An 18,128-nucleotide genomic window follows, 5' to 3' on the forward strand; every position below is an offset into this window, starting at 1 on the left:
GTAACTAAATAAACAGCAAAATTATCTGTACTCTGCCAAGCTTATGGCCCTTCTTTTGACAAAATGCTTTTTTTTTTCTTTTTCTTGGAAGACTGAGTTCCTTTAAGAATCACCACCTGCTCATGGTGCTTTTTTTTCCCCCCCCAAGAAGGCATCTGCACTGCAGATCTCTGCACGAGGGGAGCTTGCCAGCCAGCTCCCACCACCAGGCAGACGCGTTATACAATGGAAACTGAAAGCGGCCTGCAGCTTCCCTCCTAGTCTTTCACAGAGATGGGAGGAGAAGGGGGTTCAACCAGCCCCTGCTTTGTCTGACTTTTCTCCCCCTCCCCCCCTGTCTGCGGGAAACACCCCCTTTTGTTATACTTCGATCAATAATAGCCGACAAAAAGCATGAAATTAAAATATGTTGATGGCTTGGCATGACTCTACCTATTATCCTCTAGAATATAAGCAGCTACCCTCGTGTCCCCACCCCCACGCCGCGCCAGTGAAGAGCAGGCTGTGTTGCAGATGCAGCCACGGATCCATCTTGGACCATCAGCAGCTCCCTCCCAAATCTTCCCTGAGCTATTCTCATCACGCCTCCTTCTACCTCGGAGCCTCAGAAAAATCGGGCATCCGGTGTCTGGCCACAAAAAATTAACAGCAGATAAAAACAGTATAGAAAACGGCCTCAGTGTTTCCATTAAACTTCCTCATCTTTCCCACGGGCAACCAAAAAAACCCATGATTTTTGGAAGACTACGAATGGCTGATTATGTCAACACCTGTTTGCAAAACCTGCAATGCAACCCAACCCTTTCACCACCATCCCCTCAAAATCGTAAGGAGTCATTTCTCCTACCACCAACCTGCCCCAATCCGCTCAATCTCTCTAATCCTCCACTAAATCACCCTGGTTCAGAGGACGGCTCCCCCCGAACCCGTGTCTTTTCCCACCTGCCCAGTCTCGGCGTTAACGCCCACTCTCCAGAGTATCTCCCCTCCCCCAACCTGTTTTCCTCACACCCCGTTATTCCCTCACCGCCTGCAAGACCTGACGCTCCCCTCCCCCTTACCCCATTTTCCAGACGCTCCTTCCCGGGGGCTGAAGCCTCCAGTACGCAAGAGTGACTTGCAGTCCCTGACCCCGAAGGCACCCCCCTCCCGAGGTCGGGGTCCCCCGGCGCGCCTCACCAGCACAGGAGGAGCCGCAGCTCTTCGTCCCCAGGGCGGGGCAGGCTCCCGGGCTCCCGCCGCCGCCACCAGGCGCAGAGGACTCGGCCACGGAGGATGACGAGGAGACGGATGGGGACTGAGTGGCCGCCGACGGCTCCGCCATGGCTGCGCAAGCAAAGGCGGGAGAGGGGTGAATAGCGATGTGGGACGGGAGAGAGGGAGGGAAAAGAAAATAATAGGGCGGCTGGCTCTCCGAAGTCGCCTCGCCTCTCCTTGCTCCGAGGACAGAGTCCGACAGACAGACTGCCTTAGCCGAGCGCCGCGAGAGGGCGGAAGCGCGAGCGCGCAGGCGCACAAAGGGCCCTCGGGCTGGTGGCGCGGGCGGGAGGCGGTCAAGTTGAGGCGCCCAGTGACGCAGGGCGCAGGCGCAAGAACTGTCCCTCCGCGCTCTAACAGGGAAGGAGGGGCAAAACTGGCTTCGCCCAGCGCCCGGGCCAGTGGCTGGGGTGGGCCGTGCCCCGCGGGGACCAGGCGCAAGGGGCGTGGCCAAGCATCAAGCCCCGCCCACCACTGCGGCCGAAGTGGGAGGGGGGCCTGCGGCTTACTGTTGCTTCACGGCTCGTTTTGTGAATGTTTTAGCGTAGGCTAATTATGTGTCTTAACGATAGGAGTTTCTTTTTGCTTCCGTTAGTGGAGAATATCTTTCCCACAGATTCCAGAGCCGATGTCTTTTGTCTGATGCGTTCCCGCTCTTAACTCCAATGGTGAAAACCACAGTTTTCTGCAGGCCCGCTCTGCAAGGTGCTTTATGAATTTTTCTGGATGTGTCGTAACATCTCATCACCATGAGGCAGAGATGGCACGATCTCCCATTTGGTAGGTGGAGAAAGATGCTGTACAGAGTGAAAAACTATTACTTATTCCAATCACACTGCAATGCAGCCGCAGAACCTGCTTCATGTTCTTATCTCGTTACTGCTCCGAAAGAGGTATCCACCTTGGGTCTCAAGGTTGTCCTTTCCTCTAAATAGAGAGGACACATTCTGAATGAAAAAAACGCTGAGCTAATGAAAAAGGAAGAGCCAGGAGATAACATCCTGGCTGTGGTTATGGGGGATGGTAAAATGAGGTACTAAAAATTGAGAATATGGCACAAAAGACACGTAATTGAATTTTATTCGTAGCCTAAAAGAGGTCCTTAGTGAAAACTGTATTTGAAACCAGATATCTAGCTTATACTGGATTTTGTTCACTTTTTGGCTTCTCTTTGGTCGGCTTGCAAAATTCAAAGCCTTCTCCCTACGTCTGGTCAAGTGATTTGAAATGTGCCTGATTCTTTTAAAAACGGAAATGTAGACTGGAAGTAATAAAGATGAAGACTGTAGGCTTTGTGATTGCTAAAGCAGCAATTGATGACCAGAAGGGCAATTGCAGGATCAGCAGATCCTGTAAAGATGCAACCTCCTGAAGGGGGAGGTAGCCAGCCAAGCAGCCACAGAGAGGAAAAGTGATCTGACCAGAGGAAATCTTCTAGAACAGTCAGTGGACTACATCTGTCCTTGACAGTTTTTAAGGTCAGGTAAAGCCCAGACAGGAAAAAAACTCCTGGCCATTGAAACACTCTGAAAAAAGGCACAGAGAATATTTCCCAAAATAACTTTGTGGCAAATATCTAACTCTGGCACTTAACAGCATCAGATGACACTGCAGCAACCTGTCCCTTAGATGACAAAGAGAAATGCAATCCAATCTGATAAGCAAGCCAGTTATCTACCCATTCTGATAAATGCATAAATTTTTAAAATTTACATTATTAGGTGCTGGATAAGGAAATGAATGAGGCTGTTCCCTAACTCTGACAGCAATTGCTAGGATCTGCAGACCCTGGCTGGAAAGGAATCCTGTTTCCATATCTAGAAAGAGAGAAAAGAAGATAAACATCAAGACATTGATGTGGTCTTGGTGGTCTCTTCAAACCCTTCAGATTTTTTACATAAGAGGCCTTTATGCTAGATCCAATTCTTGAAGCTGCCTTTCCTTCCTGCTCTCATTTGCTGTATCAGTAAATTTCCCTGAGACTGACTCTTGCTTGGGATGTTATTTGTATACATGGTTTGTTCCACAGATGTTTACTGGTTACTTGCTGTGTGTATGACGGTATCCTGGGAAATTTGGAGGGATCCAAAAAATATGTTTGTCCTGAGCTTACAAGCTAGTTGGGGCTTAGAACATACTCACATAAAGTTTAAAAAATACAAATTAAATAACAACCAAAAACAACCCCCAAACAACACAAAATTATAATGCTCTGATTAGATGACAAGTGAATTGTATGAATTTAAGAGTATAGGGAATGACTATGGAGTTATAGTGACTTGGGGAGGTTTTATGAAGAAGCTAACTCAGGAGTTTGGAGTGGTAAGGAGGTCATTAAAGGCAAGGGAGAATGGTGTGAAGCAAATGCATGGGCTGTTTTTGAGCAAGTATACAATAACACCTCCTTCTGGGCAGACCAATCACAAAAAAGCACCCCTTGCTCCCAGCCCAGCCCAGCCCATGATGCATGTCACTGCTGGCTTGACTAGCAGAACTTGGCCTAGATTTGATCCCATCTTGCCCCTCCCCTCCACAGGCTGCATTAGTGCAACACAACACAACACAGCCTTCTGTGGTGGCTGGAGGCCTAGAAGTGTGAGATGTTTTGGGTACGGTTAGCCCAGGTTGGCTAGAGCCAAGGGCTTGAATTAGGACAAGAGGGAGATAAAATGGGGAGATGGGTTGGGGCCAGAGTGTGGAGAAGCAGTAACAGAGCCTTAAAGAATTGAGGGTTCATCTTAAGGCTAATGGGGATTCAGCATAAGTTTTCAGGCAGGGAAGGGCTCAGGTAGGATTGTTAAAGTGCTCACTGGAGTACAGTCATTTCTCAGGAGTTCTGAGCAATTTTTACTGCTGAGGCACTGAGCTGGGAAATCTTCTTTCTTGGTCCTATCCTTATGGGACAGGTATTTACAAAGCTAATTTCCCACATCATTTTCTAGGCCATCTTATTACCCAGTTTATTTTTCTTCTTGACTTTTAGAAAAAAAATTATCTAATATAGTCACATGCCATATATGTGTTTATATTCAAAAGTATATATACTATCAAGTTTTATTCTATCACCAACCCCCCTCCCCCCACTGGTCTCCCCCTCTACACTCACATAGGTAATTACTGTTAGTAGCTTTTTGTGGCAAAGTGCACAGGTGAATGTAGCAAATCTATATCCTTCTTTTTTACTTTTAAATTTTTTTTAATTTTTATTTTTGGCTGCGTTGGGTCTTTGTTGCTGCGCGCGGGCTTTCTCTAGTTGTGGAGAGCAGGAGCTCCTCTTGGTTGTGGTGCGCAGGCTGCTCACTGCGGTGGCTTCTCTTGTTGCAGAGCACAGGCTCTAGGCGCGCGGGCTTCAGTAGTTGCGGCATGCGGGCTCAGTAGTTGTGGCTCATGGGCTCTAGAGCGCAGGCTCAGTAGTTGTGGTGCACGGGCTTAGTTGTTTCGCGGCATGTGGGATCTTCCCGGATCAGGGTTCAAACCCATGTTCCCTGCATTGGCAGGCAGATTCTTAACCATTGTGCCACCAGGGAAGCCCTATATACCATTTTATACACGAGCAAAGTAAGGTATTTAAATGACAACCAGGGACGCCAGTAGTCCAGCCTGTCTTTTCTGAGTGCCCAGACTGTTGCTTAAATGTGGATCCTGCGAGTAGGTGGTAGGAGAGGAGGCTGAGCTGTCAGCACAGTCAGTGAGTGATAATTATTTACTTGGCTGTTTACCCCAGGAGGCTGTGAGTCTCTGGAGGACAAGAATGTGTCTTATGCATTGTTGCAGCATTACTACCTAGCACTGTGCCTGGCATGCAATAAACACCCTATTTTTGGAAAGCTGTGGATCCTGAGTCACAGTGGATATTATTGCAGAAAACAATTTTTCTATTTTTGTGCTTTGTAACATAATTCAGCATCTCAAATATTTATGACTTTGTTTTGCTTTTCCAGAATGAATATAATGATTACCAATTTTTGAGCACTAATTATGCATCAGTCATAATTGCCAAACACTTACATCTCATTTAACCTACAACCCTGTGACTTGAGTATTCAAATCATTTGGCAGATGATGATAAAACGAGTTCAGAGAGGTTAACTAACTCACCCAAGTTTGCCCAGCGAGTGAGCATCAGAGCTAGAATTCAGAGCCAGCTCAGTCTGACCACAAAGCCAGTGGCCTTGACCATTCAAACATGTCTACATGTCATCTACTCTGGAAAACCACAAGGAAAGCTCAGCCTCTGGTCATACCACATGACTCAATTCAGAGTGAGATGGTTGAAGGCTGGCTCAAATCAGTTTCATCAATTTTTAGCATTTTGAACCTCCACTGTTTTGATGACCCTAGATACCTGAGAAGGAAACAACAATAACAAAACAGGTTTCTTGTTTACAGGGGTTGTTTTCTAAGCTGTGACTAATCCTGAAGTGTACCTATAATTTGTAGTGTTGTTCTAAGTGCCCAAAACTTCTACAGTGTATGGGGAAGCTGATGTGCTGACACTGACCTTGATGTTATTGAGAAAGATGTAATGTATTTTTTTAAACATTTATTTATTTTTGGCTGCATTGGGTCTTCGTTGCTGTGCGCGGGCTTTCTCTACTTGCAGCGAGCAGGGGCTGCTTTTCGTTGCGGTGCACAGGCTTCTCATCGTGGTTGCTTCTCTTGTTGTGGAGCACGGGCTCTAGGCGCGGGCTTCAATAGTTGTGGCACCTGGGTTTAATTGCTCTGGGGCATGTGGGATCTTCCCAGACCAGGGATTGAACCCATGTCCCCTGCACTGGCAGGTGAATTCTTAACCACTGCATCACCAGGGAAGTCCCTAACGTATACCTTCTTTATTCTTCCATTCAATAAATATTTGAGTTTCTACCATCTGCCTGCCACTGTTTGGCAGCACTGGAGATAGAGCAGTGAACCAAAACAAAAATTCCTGTCCATTTGGAACTTATATTCTAGTGGGAAGACACAAACAAAAATAAAAGTAAAACTTAAAGTTAGATGGTGAGAAGTCTTATGGAGAAGGATGGGAAGGGGAATATAGAATGCTGGGAGGTATGCTCAATTTTAAAATCTTACACTGCATGTTGCAACTGTGACAAGTCATTAGCCTCTGGCCCCTTTCTCTCCTGAGCATGCCTCATAACGCCCTGGATTTGTGTCACATCCTGTAGGTCCTGCTTTCTGCATACCCAATGTGAAACCCCAGGAACCACTTGTCTTGAAGTTCTCATCTAGTTTCTTGCTGGCCAGAGTTAATTTATATCTAACCTAGACTCAAATATAAAGCCTGGCCGAGGGTATTCAAATAATCTTGAGAGTTTGCAGAGAATCAGAAGGTGCAGGGGAAAAGAAATCAAAACACGACCTCTTCAGGTAAGATTAGGTAGAATTATCTTTACCTTTTCACTTCTGGCCTAATCACTCGGGGAGTGAAAAACAGCTCAAGGGCGTGGCAGGGCCTAGAGATAGCTGGAAGGAGGTTCTGGGTAGGTTATAATAGTTAATGTAGAGGCAGAAGAAAGAAAGTGGAATAATTTGTCGAGTGAATGAGGCAATGGTGATGCCAAGAGGTGGTAGCGGTCGGGGTGGGGGGGAGGGAAATAGAGGCTTTAGCCTCTCATAAGCTCCATGAGCTATTTAGCCCCAAGACAACTGCCCCTACCCCAACGAATCCAAAATAACAATATTCTTCAATTGTGACAACAGACATTTTCTCAATCACACGTGAAGCGTGAATAAAAGCATTTTTGGAGAACCCTGTTTTGTACTGATCTACCATACAGTTTAAGTAAGGGTGTGATTGCCAAAGCAGCTCCAAAAACAAGCTCCTCTAAGCCGGAGATTTACAAAATATGGCCATGGCTTAGGCTGGACAAAGCCAGTGGAAGGACTCTGCCTGGAAGTGGCTATGGTGCGCCATCAGGCTTGGACAGGGACGGGAATATGGAGCGAAGTTGCTGATGGTGATAATGAAGTCACGACCTCCTCTCCTTGTGAAGTCAAAACCATTTAAAAAAACACTGATGCTCACGTCACCCAGGGTTGAGGCCTCCCTTCGGTCCTTAGGGCAGAGTGCCGTCGACCTTATGGCCCCGGCCAGCGTTAAGCACCGAAACCGTCTCAAACACTGCAGTCAAGGATCTGTGGCCGGTTCCACCAACGCCTCCGCTAGGGGCCTGGCCTCAAGGCTAAGTGAGGGCAGGGCGGGGATGACTGGGCGGCCCACCGCTCCCTGCACAGCCTGCTGGGAGTTGTAGTTCAGTCGTCGAAGAGCCGCGGCAATCCCCATTCCTCTCTTCCGCTTCCTCCCCGCCCGGATGAGTGCGCAGAATGGGAACCGTTGGAGGGTACCCAGAGAGCGTGGGACTACAATTCCCAACGGACGGTTGCCCCCAGGGCGCAGCCCCAGGTAGCCGGCTGCGGGTGTCGGACTCCGGCGCACGCGCACACGCCTCGGGCGGTGGCAGAATTCGGCCGCGTGCGCTTTCCCGCTCCAGCCGTCTCGGCGCTCGCTGCCCTTCTGGCTGCCGGTCGATCCACGCTAGCCCGCTACGCGCCGTCTCTTGGTTTCGCGCGCCTCTCCTTCTCCCTAGTTGTTTGTAGAGCCAGGCCACGCCCGTTTCCCGCCGCCAGGGCCTGGTTCGTTCCCGCCCCATCCCGCCCCTCTCTGAGCTCCTGCTCCTTCTGCTGGAGGCGGAGGCTCCATGTTGTCCCTTCAGCGAGTGGTAGCGGCTGCATCGGGAGGAGCAGGTGAGGCGCGCTATTTTCCCCGAGCCCGCTCCGTGGCCACCCCCGCCGCCCTCCCTGCTATAGTTTCGAGGAGACCGGACGCCCGCGCCGCCGCCCTTCCTCGTCCCGGGGTTGGAACCGCGCGCCTCTCGCTGGGGTCCCTTAGCTGACGAATTAGGGTCCGGGGGCTACTCGCGAGGCCGGGCCAGTCGGACGCGGGCGACGCCTTCCTCCGCTACCGGCCGGGAGCGGCCGCCTTCGGGGGTCGGGCCCTGGGCCCGGAGGAGGCCGTTAGTACTTCTCGGGGTACTAACGGCCGTTAGTACTCCTCGGGGTACTAACGGCCGTTAGTACCCCGAGGGTCGGTGGTCCTGGGGCGGCGTTTAGAGGCTGAGCTGGGCGCTCCGGGCTGCTGCCTTCTCCCTGCCTAGGCGCTTCGCTCGCTCGCTCGCGGGCCGGGAAACCTCGGGCCGAGTGGCTCTGGCCGTATTAACGGGCCCAGGGAGTGGGGAAGGTAGATGCTTTATTGTTCACCCTTTTAAAAAGCTCTGGAGGGCTGCGAAGCGTCTTTGAGTTGGAAGCTTTATTTTTATCCTAAAGACCTTGAGTTACAGGAGGTTTTAGGGAAGTCAATTTTCAACCCGCACTTATCTCTCTAAGGAGATAAAAGAATGTGGCCTAAATTGATTTTTAGGAAGTTCTTTTAGTACGTTTGGTACAGTACGTTGTTCTTTTGCTTTCTTGAAGACACAAAGCATAGGGAAAGTATTAAAGAGAAAACAAATAGTCACCATAAATTCATGGATTTTAATTTCATCTGTCGTTCTACCTGGCTTTATTCTTGTTTGCTGTGTGTGCTGTTGAAATGGCCAGAAGTTTTCACTTGCGAAACCTAAAGGCAAAAAAAAAAATAAAGAAAAGAACATTGTTTGAAGACACTTTTAATAAATCTTAGTCCTCACGTTTGAATATGAAGTTGGATGGAATGTTTTGGGAAGGAGAGAAAAGAACTAACGGACCAAAAACGTGGTTTCACATTTTGGCTGGCTTTTGGAGAAGCAAAAGCTACGTAGTTTTAAACCGCGACAAGTATTCAGCATTGCAGTGTACTGAATTTCAAATTACTGTTTTTTTTCAATCCCCACAGAAACCAGCTCATAGTATAGAAATCTCTGTTGCTGCTTTAACGCCTGTAAAGAAAACGCTTGATTGAAGAAGACCTCTACCTAATGAAGCATTACACTAGTAGAGCAGGTTGTTTTATTAGCTGTTGTTAACTGTCTTATTGGAGTAATCATAAAATTAAGAAAAGTAGTAAAAAGTAAGGATAAATGTGATGATGTGTACTAGCATAATTGTCTCAGTTTTCACTAAGTAGGACTTGTTTAGATTAGGCTTTTTTAGAATTGGTTTTCTATGGCGTAGCACATGCATTTTTCATTTTTATGACTCCTGAGTCATATAATAAAAGGTATACTCACACTAGTTATTTAAAATGAAATAATAGAGAATTGTAAGAAGCAAGAAATATAAAGTCACCTCTACTTCCCCAATTCCCCAGTGGTAGTCATTACTCACAGTTTGGTCACATATTCTAAGATTTCTTTCAAGTACCTTAGGGAACCCTGGGTTGTGTGAACTTGTTTGAGGTTTAAAATTTACCTGCAGTGACTCGGCATGCCTGTTAAACTTTCTATGGCCTTGTGTCTTATACTGAGAAATTGTTTAACACAACTACAGTTTAAAGTTAGTCTGAATTTTAAAACATTTTCCTGACTTATCTTTGAGATTCTAGGAACATATTCTAAAAAATATCAAGGGGGAAAAGTGAGTGGAAAGCTTTTAGTTAAACGAGAAAAGTCTTTTAATTGCTGTAGAGCTGTGGTTCTCCGCCCTGCTGCTGTGCATTAGAATAACTTGAGGTTTTTAAAACCTGCCAATGCTTGGGGCCCACTCACAGATTCTGATTTAATATATTGAGGGACTAGGCAACAGTTTTAAAAAAAAAACAAACCCAAAACCCAAGTAATTTAATTTCTGTACTAATATATACAAATTTCTCTGTAGGTGGTTGCTTAATTTGAATTGATTTATTACTTTATAGGAAGTATAATTTGTAATATCAGTATTTTTGTATTGAGTTGATACTCTTCCATGCACATATCTAAAGAATGCCTTTTATTGGTATGTGTTTAGATTGTTAGAATATGTTTTGATTGTTAGAATGTGTTACATATATTTCACAGATAAAGTATCAATATATTACAAATCAGAAAATAGGTTTTAGTGGTATAGTAGGTGAATAAGCAAAGAAGTAGATTAACTCTTTTTGTCTTGAAATGATAAGGACTCCAAATCAAATATTGCCAGTTAAAGCTTATTCAACTGGAATACAGGTAATTAAAACCTTCAGGTAACCAGATTGATTTTGGGGGTGGTCTCATTTTTAGGGTAAAGTCAAATAAGATGAATATTGAATTCATTCTGTTAAAAAGATTTTTATCTTTTTAATAGACTAGCCTGGCATCTATTCTATTAAATGCTGTATTAAATTAGATGCCTGTAGTATAGCCTGGCATCATTTTTAGATTCAGCCCAATCTCTGCATTTCTGAATCTTTAATACTGTTTAGTCATAGTTGATCTTCATAAATCCATTAAGCACTACAGAATTCTTAATTGACAAAGAAAATGTGGTTTTGTTCAGCATTCTGTGCTAAGGTACAAATTTCCCCTATTCTGTTAAGTTGCATTTAAATAGAATTTTCACTGAAACAACCTTAAAAATATACGTGTATCTACCAGCATGCTTACTGCCTTGAGACCTAACAGTGTATAAAAGCACTCCCTCACCATCACCAAAAAAGAGCCACACCCAGCAGTTGTAGAGGTGGCTGAGGGCTTTAGTGTACTTAGCCTTACATATGATGATGTGTTTTCTTTGGCCTTTTCTGTGAATTAGGAACTTTAAAGACTGCCAGTAAGAACAAGGCATGAAAATGGTATGCTTCTGTTTTTGGGTGTGTTGCTTTTGCCCTTTAGAAAATGTGGTATTTCAGGAGAGTGGAAAACTCAGGTCATAACTTTACCCTGAGTCATGCACGCTACTCAGTGAAATGTTTCTATAACTGTAGTTAGGATTTGCTTTTCAAAACTCTCTGGACAGTAAGGATGAGTACTGAGGCTGGCTCTACCCCAGTGGCTCTTAACCCAGGGCGATTTTGCCTGGTTGGGACACTTAGCAATGTCTGGAGACATTGCTGGGTCTCACAATCAGGAGGAAGCACTACTGGTATCCGGTGGGTAGAGGCCAGAGATGCTGCTAAATATCTTGCAGTGAATGGGGTAGCTCCCCACAACAAAGAGTTATCCAGCCCAAAATACCAGTGGTGCTGAGGTTGAGAAACCCTGGTCTAAACTGTTGACTTGATCTACTAAATTCTGTCTGAATTATCTGAAATAGCAATTGTAATTGCTTCCAAATAACTAGTTTCATTGAATTTATCACTGTTCAGATGGTCTTCTCAAGTATTTGAGGGACATTTAAACTTTTTTCCCCATGATGTTTTTTCTGATAGGACTTATTTCTTAAAATTTACATTTTCCATAGGAGCAGAAAGGCCAATTATAATTCACTAGTCTCAGCTACTTGTATTTAGCCTGAGCAGCTACTTTTTTTTTTTTTTTCTTTCAGTCCTTTGAAAATTCAGAAATAATTCTAGGAAGAATCAGTGCTGTAATTTGCTCAGATCTCTACAAATTTGTCCCTATAATAATTAATTTCACTTGTTAGTCTTTCAGCCATTCTATTTGGGTTGTCTGTTTTTGTTTTAGTGCAGAGCTTCTCCATTGAATCCAATCATACAGCGATTGTTTGAATAGGCATACTTAAACCTATTGGTTAGTCTGGATTAAGGTGTGTTGTGTCCAAAGTAAAGGATACATCAGTACTTTAAAAGTAATTAGAAAAAATGTTGTAGCTTCCACATCAACTATTGGAGTCCTTTTTAATTATCCAAATATTTTCAACATTTCTACATACTTCGAAATGACGGCTGATGCGGTATTACTATGAGCTATTTACAGCACTAATCAGAATTGGCAGTATGATATAGTTCTACCACTCACTTTTTTTTTTTTTAACTTAGGTTTTAAGTTCACTAAACTTAGGTTTTCCCTAAACTTAGGTTTTAAGTTCACTTAAATGTATACAGATGATCGGGGAACTAGGATCCTAGAAACTGCGTGGTGTGGCCCAAAAAAAAAAAATAGAGATAGATGTGACTGTGGTCAGGCCATATCTTTGTATGTGTATAAGATGTCACATCTGTTACTCATATAAATGAACATAATAGAGCATTACCTCTTCATATCGAACATTAACTGTTCATGTAAGTGAGCATTACTGTTGTCATCATCTCAGAATGCATATCTGGACCTTGGGAAATGATTGCTTCGCTAAAGGGAGAAGGCATATAAGGTTGCCACTTAAAGCTTTTTCTAGTACTATCCCTGGAGGTTAGATCTCCAGAGTATAAGATTACTGAGAAGTGGGAGTAATTTCACTGCAAATGGAGTATCTCTCCCCCTTAAAAAACTCCTAAAACAAACCCCCAGGTCTTTGGTGGGGTCCTTGCTGAGCAAGTTGCTTTAATGTTTTTATCATCGTAAATTTTGATCTGTTCTTTAGCCAGGACTATACAATTTTAAATTAAGCCAAGGCATGAATACGTTACCCAGCAAGTTTGGCCAATTTAGATATTCAGGAAATTTTCACTTGTTCAACAGAGATTGAATTTTAGGGCTATAAAATGGCTTTACCTAACTGCCTGATTTTGTAGACGAAACTGAGACACAGAGAAGTAAAGTGATTTACTCATGCTGTTACGGTTAGTACGAAACTGGGCCCAGAAATCTGGTCTTTCCTGATTGTTAGGGAAGGCCTTTCTCCTGTAGATACTCCTTCACTGTTATAATAGTCTTTGCCAAACCAGGAGCTTAAGTCATAAAAGGAAGAAATGGTAGGGTGTGGTGGTATGTTTCATCTAGGAAGATGGAGTCAGGGAAGATGTGAAGGCTGAAAGGTGGAGATTTGAGAGAAGTGGAGCATCTGAGAGGATTCATTTTGATGATACTAAATGTAGACTTATAAAATGTTAGAACTGAAAGGGTTGCTAGAGGTTAAATCTTGACTCATTTTACTGTTGAGACTGAAGACTAGACATGCCCAGAATCACACAGGTTGTTAGTGGTAGAACTGGAACAGGAACTTGTCTCCTGACTCTTGTACCCATATATTTCTACATAATACACCTCCAAGAGTGAGCTGATGGTGGAATATCCAGATGAATCTTCCCTTTAAGCAGTTGCACATTTGGACCTAAGTGCAGGTTAGAAATGAATGAAGTTGCATCACCAAAATAGAGGATGTAGTGAAATTATAAGAATAAAGAGCTTATTCAGGGAGAGGTTGAGAACTGCAGAAGGCTAAAGCAGGGCGTTGGTGGGTATCACAGGAGGCTGAAAAGGAGAACCAGTGAAAGGGGGTGATAAAGAGGCTGGAAGAGAACTAGGAGTGGGCACTGTTGTGGAGTCCAAAGGTTTTAAGAAGTTTTAGAAGTGGTTGGCCAGTGTGTTATATCACAGGTGTAGAGTTGAATGAGAATCAAGAAATGCCTATTGGATTTGGCAGGAGAGGTCATTGATGAACTAGAGAATGGTTTCAACAGAGAGACTGAGAAGAAAGTCAGATTGCAAGGTGATAAGGGAATGGGTAGATAAGTGGATGAAGACACACTTTCAGGGAGGTTGACAAAGAAAGACTGGGAGGAGGAAGGGAAGAAACTGACTTTTATTGAGGTTCTTTACATGTACTATAGGGTTTAGTGTTTACAGTACTAGGAAGCTATTATTCTATGGTAGATCCTGGGGCTGAATGTGGTAGTTTCCCTACTCCCCAGGGGCTCCCAGGAGCTCATTACAATATTATTATGTTGTAATGAGTGGAATAATAGTAAAGGTTTTAGTGGAAATAGGAAAGTGGGTTCTTTTTATGGAGTCCCTAATATGTGTCAGACACTGTCCTTTGAGATGGGTATTAGTTTTATAAATAAATGGAGCTACAAATGGTTAGAAATTTATCCACAGTCACATTGTGACTAAATGGTGGAGTTTTTCGTTTATTCCCCAACTGTTTATTGGATGTCTACTCTCTGTGGGCACTCTTCTGGTTCTTGGGGGATATAGCATTGAACAAAAGAGACAAAAATTTCTGCCCTCATGGAGGTTACATTCTAGAGGTGAGAAAGTAAGGATTTAAGCCCTGCCGTCTCTCTTGATTGCTTTTAGTGTACTGTGCAAAGTGATGGACTCTGAGAGGATGGGGTGGGTGATCAGGACAGAGGGAGGGTGAAGGTGATTGTTGAAGGATGAGCAAGTGTTTGCTGGAGTCAAGTGGAAGAAACATTTCAGGCCATGAGAACAAATGGTTGAATAGGCTGTATATTTGAAAATTTGGAATCAAGACAGGACAGGACGTGAATCCTAACTTTCTCCTAGGAGGAAGACCAATGAGTATAAATTTACCTGGGAGGATGAGGAGAATAAAGCATTAGAGGAACGAAGGCAGTAGGGCGAATGGTGAAAGGGTTTGACTTACAGGATGGGACTTTTTAGCTTTCAGCCATCAATCCATAAAATGTTTTTGTAGTTTTTTAAATAAATTTGTTTTATTTATTTAATTTTGGCCACGTTGGGTCTTTGTTGCTGCACGCGGGCTTTCTCTAGTTCTTGCGAGCGGGGGCTACTCTTGGTTGCGGTGCGCGTGCTTCTCATTGTGTTGGCTTCTCGTTGCAGAGCATGGGCTCTAGGCGTGCGGGCTTCAGTAGCTGTGGCATGTGGGCTCAGTAGTTTTGGCTTGCAGGCTCTAGAGCATGGGCTCAGTAGTTGTGGCACACGGACTTAGTTGCTCCGTGGCATGTCGGATCTTCCTGGACCAGGACTTGAACCCGTGTCCCCTGCATTGGCAGGCAGATTCTTAAGCACTGTGCCACCAGGGAGGTCCTTGATAGTTTTTTTTTTATGTAGTTGCTGATATGTTTATGTACTGTAATGAAGGCATTCATCCCTGAAGGATGAGGTAACATCCTTAAAGCAACACTCGGGGATGTTGACTTGCATGATCAACCTAACAGGCAGGAAAGGTTGGAAGGTGGCATGGCTAAAGGAGATGGCCCTGAGGTTTTTTTTTTTTTTTTTTTTTTTTTTTTTTGCGGTACGTGGGCCTCTCACTGCTGTGGCCTCTCCCGTTGCGGAGCACAAGGCTCCAGACGCGCAGGCTCAGCGGCCATGGCTCACGGGCCCAGCCGCTCTGCGGCATGTGGGATCTTCCCGGACCGGGGCACGAACCCGTGTCCCCTGCATCGGCAGGCGGACTCTCAACCACTGCGCCACCAGGGAAGCCCCGGCCCTGAGGTTTTGATTAAGGGATCTATGAGATTGGGGGGGCAGGTTGTCTGAGATGCGAGGATAAATCAGCAAAAGAAATTTACATGATATCTAGAAAAGGGTGAGTGGAAATAAGATTTTTACTTGGATGATCAATAATATAGTTCTCTTGTCTTAGGAAGTGAGAGATAAAGATAGTGTGGTGAAAAGTGAGCAGCTCTATTTGTTTAAATTAAATTATTAGTGATGTGTACAGTTTAAAATGATTTTTCCCTTAAGTGGATCCAAACCAAAGGAACAAGATCTTTTAAAATCCGGTGTGCCCGGTATACTGTCGGAGAGAAATGCAGGATCACCCCAGCTCCCTCAAGTAGATATAGCCTGGTTCCCTTCTTTTTCACTTTGCTACAGGCAGAAAGAGGAAGAGATGAGGGAAGGCTTTATCACTTTTTTTTTAAACTGTCCTTCTTAGTGGTCTTCATCTTCTCTTGAAGTGTAGTTCGTTGTCTACAGCTGCATACATTTTTGTCATGTGATTATTCTATCTTGTTTGTAGCCCAGGTAACTTTATCTTCCATACCTGTTGCCCTGACAGTATCACCTGCATCCTTAGGGTGGTAGCTTTCAACTAGATTACAGTACATACCATCCATCCTTTTTACAGTTGTTTATTGTGTGCCTGCTTTCTGTCAGTACATTCACACTGCTCAGTAAACTTTAATAGTGAAATAGATAAAATTGAAAGAGCCAGTACCATGAACTCAATTGTGAAGTCCTGGGGGACTATTGTATTGGTTACTAGGTTTGGTTGTATCTCGTAGAGCCTCCAAATAAGTGATTTAAACGAGGTAGACATTTTTCTTTCATATGAAAGTGAGCCAGCATGGCAGTTCTGCTACACCAAGTCCTCAGCCCTACCTCTCTTGTTGCTCCAGTATTCCTAGGGTGTTGCCCTCACATGCCTGGTCCAGGGTGACTTGGTCCCACTTTTGCATATAGCCAGCAGGAAGGGGGAAGATGCATGATATGCAAGTTGCTATATCATTTCCAGTCAGAACTTAGTCACACAGTGATACCCTACATACAAGGTTGGGTTGGAAATGTGTTTCTTCTGAGCATTTATATGCCCAGCTAAAAATATATTACCATAGCAGGAGGAGAAAATGAATATTGGGGGCGCAACCAGCCATCTCAGGGACTTCGTTTGGTATTGCTTTGAGTACTGCACAGTACTTAACCTTGTGGCTTGTCCATAAGGTGTGGATAAATTGTTCTCATTTCTTCTTTTATATAAAAGACTGAAGGTCTTCAGGTCTTGGATTCACCTGCTGTTATGGCAATAGGAACTCTAAGAGATTATTTACAGAAATGTTTCCTTTTTATAATAGGAAATAATGGGAAAGAAAAGTATTAGTATATATGTATTATAATGCTAGAATGACACTGAATCAATGTTTATAAATTGTTTTCCAACAGTTTGCAAAAAATTAAAAAGTGGCAAGAACCCTTTTGTTGCTGCCTGATACAGTAAGTATAAAAAGCGAGCAGCGGGACTCCCCTGGTGGCGCAGTGGTTAAGAATCCGCCTGCCAATGCAGGGGACACAGGTTCGATCCCTGGTCCGGAGAGCACCCACATGCCGCGGAGCAACTAAGCCCATGCGTCACAACTACTGAGCCCATGTGCCATAACTACTGAAGCCTGCACACTGTAGGGCCTACATGCCGCAGCTACTGAGCCTGTGTGCTGCAACTACTGAAGCCCGCGTGCCTAGAGCCTGTGCTCTGCAACAAGAGAAGCCACCGCAATGAGAAACCCGTGCAGTGCAATGAAGAGTAGCCCCTGCTCGCCACAACTGGAGAAAGCCTGTGGTCAGGAACGAAGACCCAGTGCAGCCAAAAAATAAAAATAAATAAAAAGTGAGCAGCAATTCCCATATTTAAAGATTAGAGTCTGGCCGTCAAGCTGTTTTGTTGACTTTGCCTGCTGTGATCGTTCAGCCTTTACTGCTTCCCAGATGAAAGTGTTTCTGGGACCATGTGTATGATTTTGGCCAAATCTGCCTACCTGTTCTATGCTCAATATTTGACCTTCAATTTACTTTATATTGATTAGTTTTTAAAACTTAGCCTCCTAAGCAATAATCCATTAAAACATGGTTTTGTTTCCTAATGTTTAATAGTCATTAAAATACATAATTATTAAAATAAAACAAGTGTCCTTTTAACTACCTAAAAACATCTCCTTTAGTACATACACTTAGGGAAGGGAAATAGTGCTTTGCCTCATTTCATAGGCCCCACTGCTGTTTGTTTGTTTGTTTGTTTGTTTGCGGTACGCAGGCCTCTCACTGTTGTGGCCTCTCCTGTTGTGGAGCACAGGCTCCGGACGCACAGGCCCAGTGGCCATGGCTCACGAGCCCAGCCACTCCGCAGCATGTGGGATCTTCCCGGACCGGGGCACGAACCCGTGTCCCCTGCATCGGCAGGCGGACTCCCAACCGCTGCGCCACCAGGGAAGCCCTATGGTTTTATTTTTAAAGTAATTTATTTATTTATTTATTTTTGGCTGCATCGGGTCTTTGTTGCTGCACGCGGGCTTTCTCTAGTTGTGGCGAGTAGGGCCTACTCTTTGTTGCTGTGTGCGGGCTTCTCATTGCGGTGGCTTCTCTTGTCGCGGGCTCTAGGCGCATGGGCTTCAG

The 18,128-nt window shown here is 44.6% G+C and overlaps 2 protein-coding genes across 8 annotated transcripts in view; one reads left to right on the top strand and one right to left on the bottom strand.

Annotated features, from left to right (window-relative positions):
• RTN3 (reticulon 3) overlaps positions 1 to 1,556 on the bottom strand; it is a 62,704-nt gene extending 61,148 nt beyond the window's left edge. For 3 of the 4 annotated variants that reach the window (XM_030833831.3, XM_060303049.1, XM_060303048.1), the window contains exon 1: positions 1,180 to 1,466. In XM_030833831.3, the coding sequence (XP_030689691.1) occupies positions 1,180 to 1,324 (145 nt within the window). In that variant the 5' untranslated portion in view covers positions 1,325 to 1,466. Of the gene's footprint in view, positions 1 to 1,179 lie in introns of all 4 variants that reach the window. The other variant, XM_060303047.1, reaches the window with a different exon arrangement.
• Positions 1,557 to 7,565: 6,009 nt separating this feature from the next.
• The window catches only part of ATL3 (atlastin GTPase 3), a 50,984-nt gene continuing 40,421 nt past the window's right edge, over positions 7,566 to 18,128 (top strand). The window contains exons 1-2 of one of the 4 annotated variants that reach the window (XM_030833830.3): positions 9,223 to 9,237; positions 16,905 to 16,955. Coding sequence is in view for 3 of the 4 variants with exons in the window: in XM_030833827.2 (XP_030689687.1) it covers positions 7,585 to 7,663 (79 nt within the window). In the remaining variant the exon portion in view is untranslated. Of the gene's footprint in view, positions 7,664 to 7,696; positions 8,005 to 9,127; positions 9,238 to 16,904; positions 16,956 to 18,128 lie in introns of those variants that run through there. The other 3 variants (XM_030833827.2, XM_030833828.2, XM_030833829.2) reach the window with 3 other exon arrangements.

Source organism: Globicephala melas, chromosome 8, assembly GCF_963455315.2.
Source record: "Globicephala melas chromosome 8, mGloMel1.2, whole genome shotgun sequence".
Classification (NCBI taxonomy): domain Eukaryota; kingdom Metazoa; phylum Chordata; class Mammalia; order Artiodactyla; family Delphinidae; genus Globicephala; species Globicephala melas.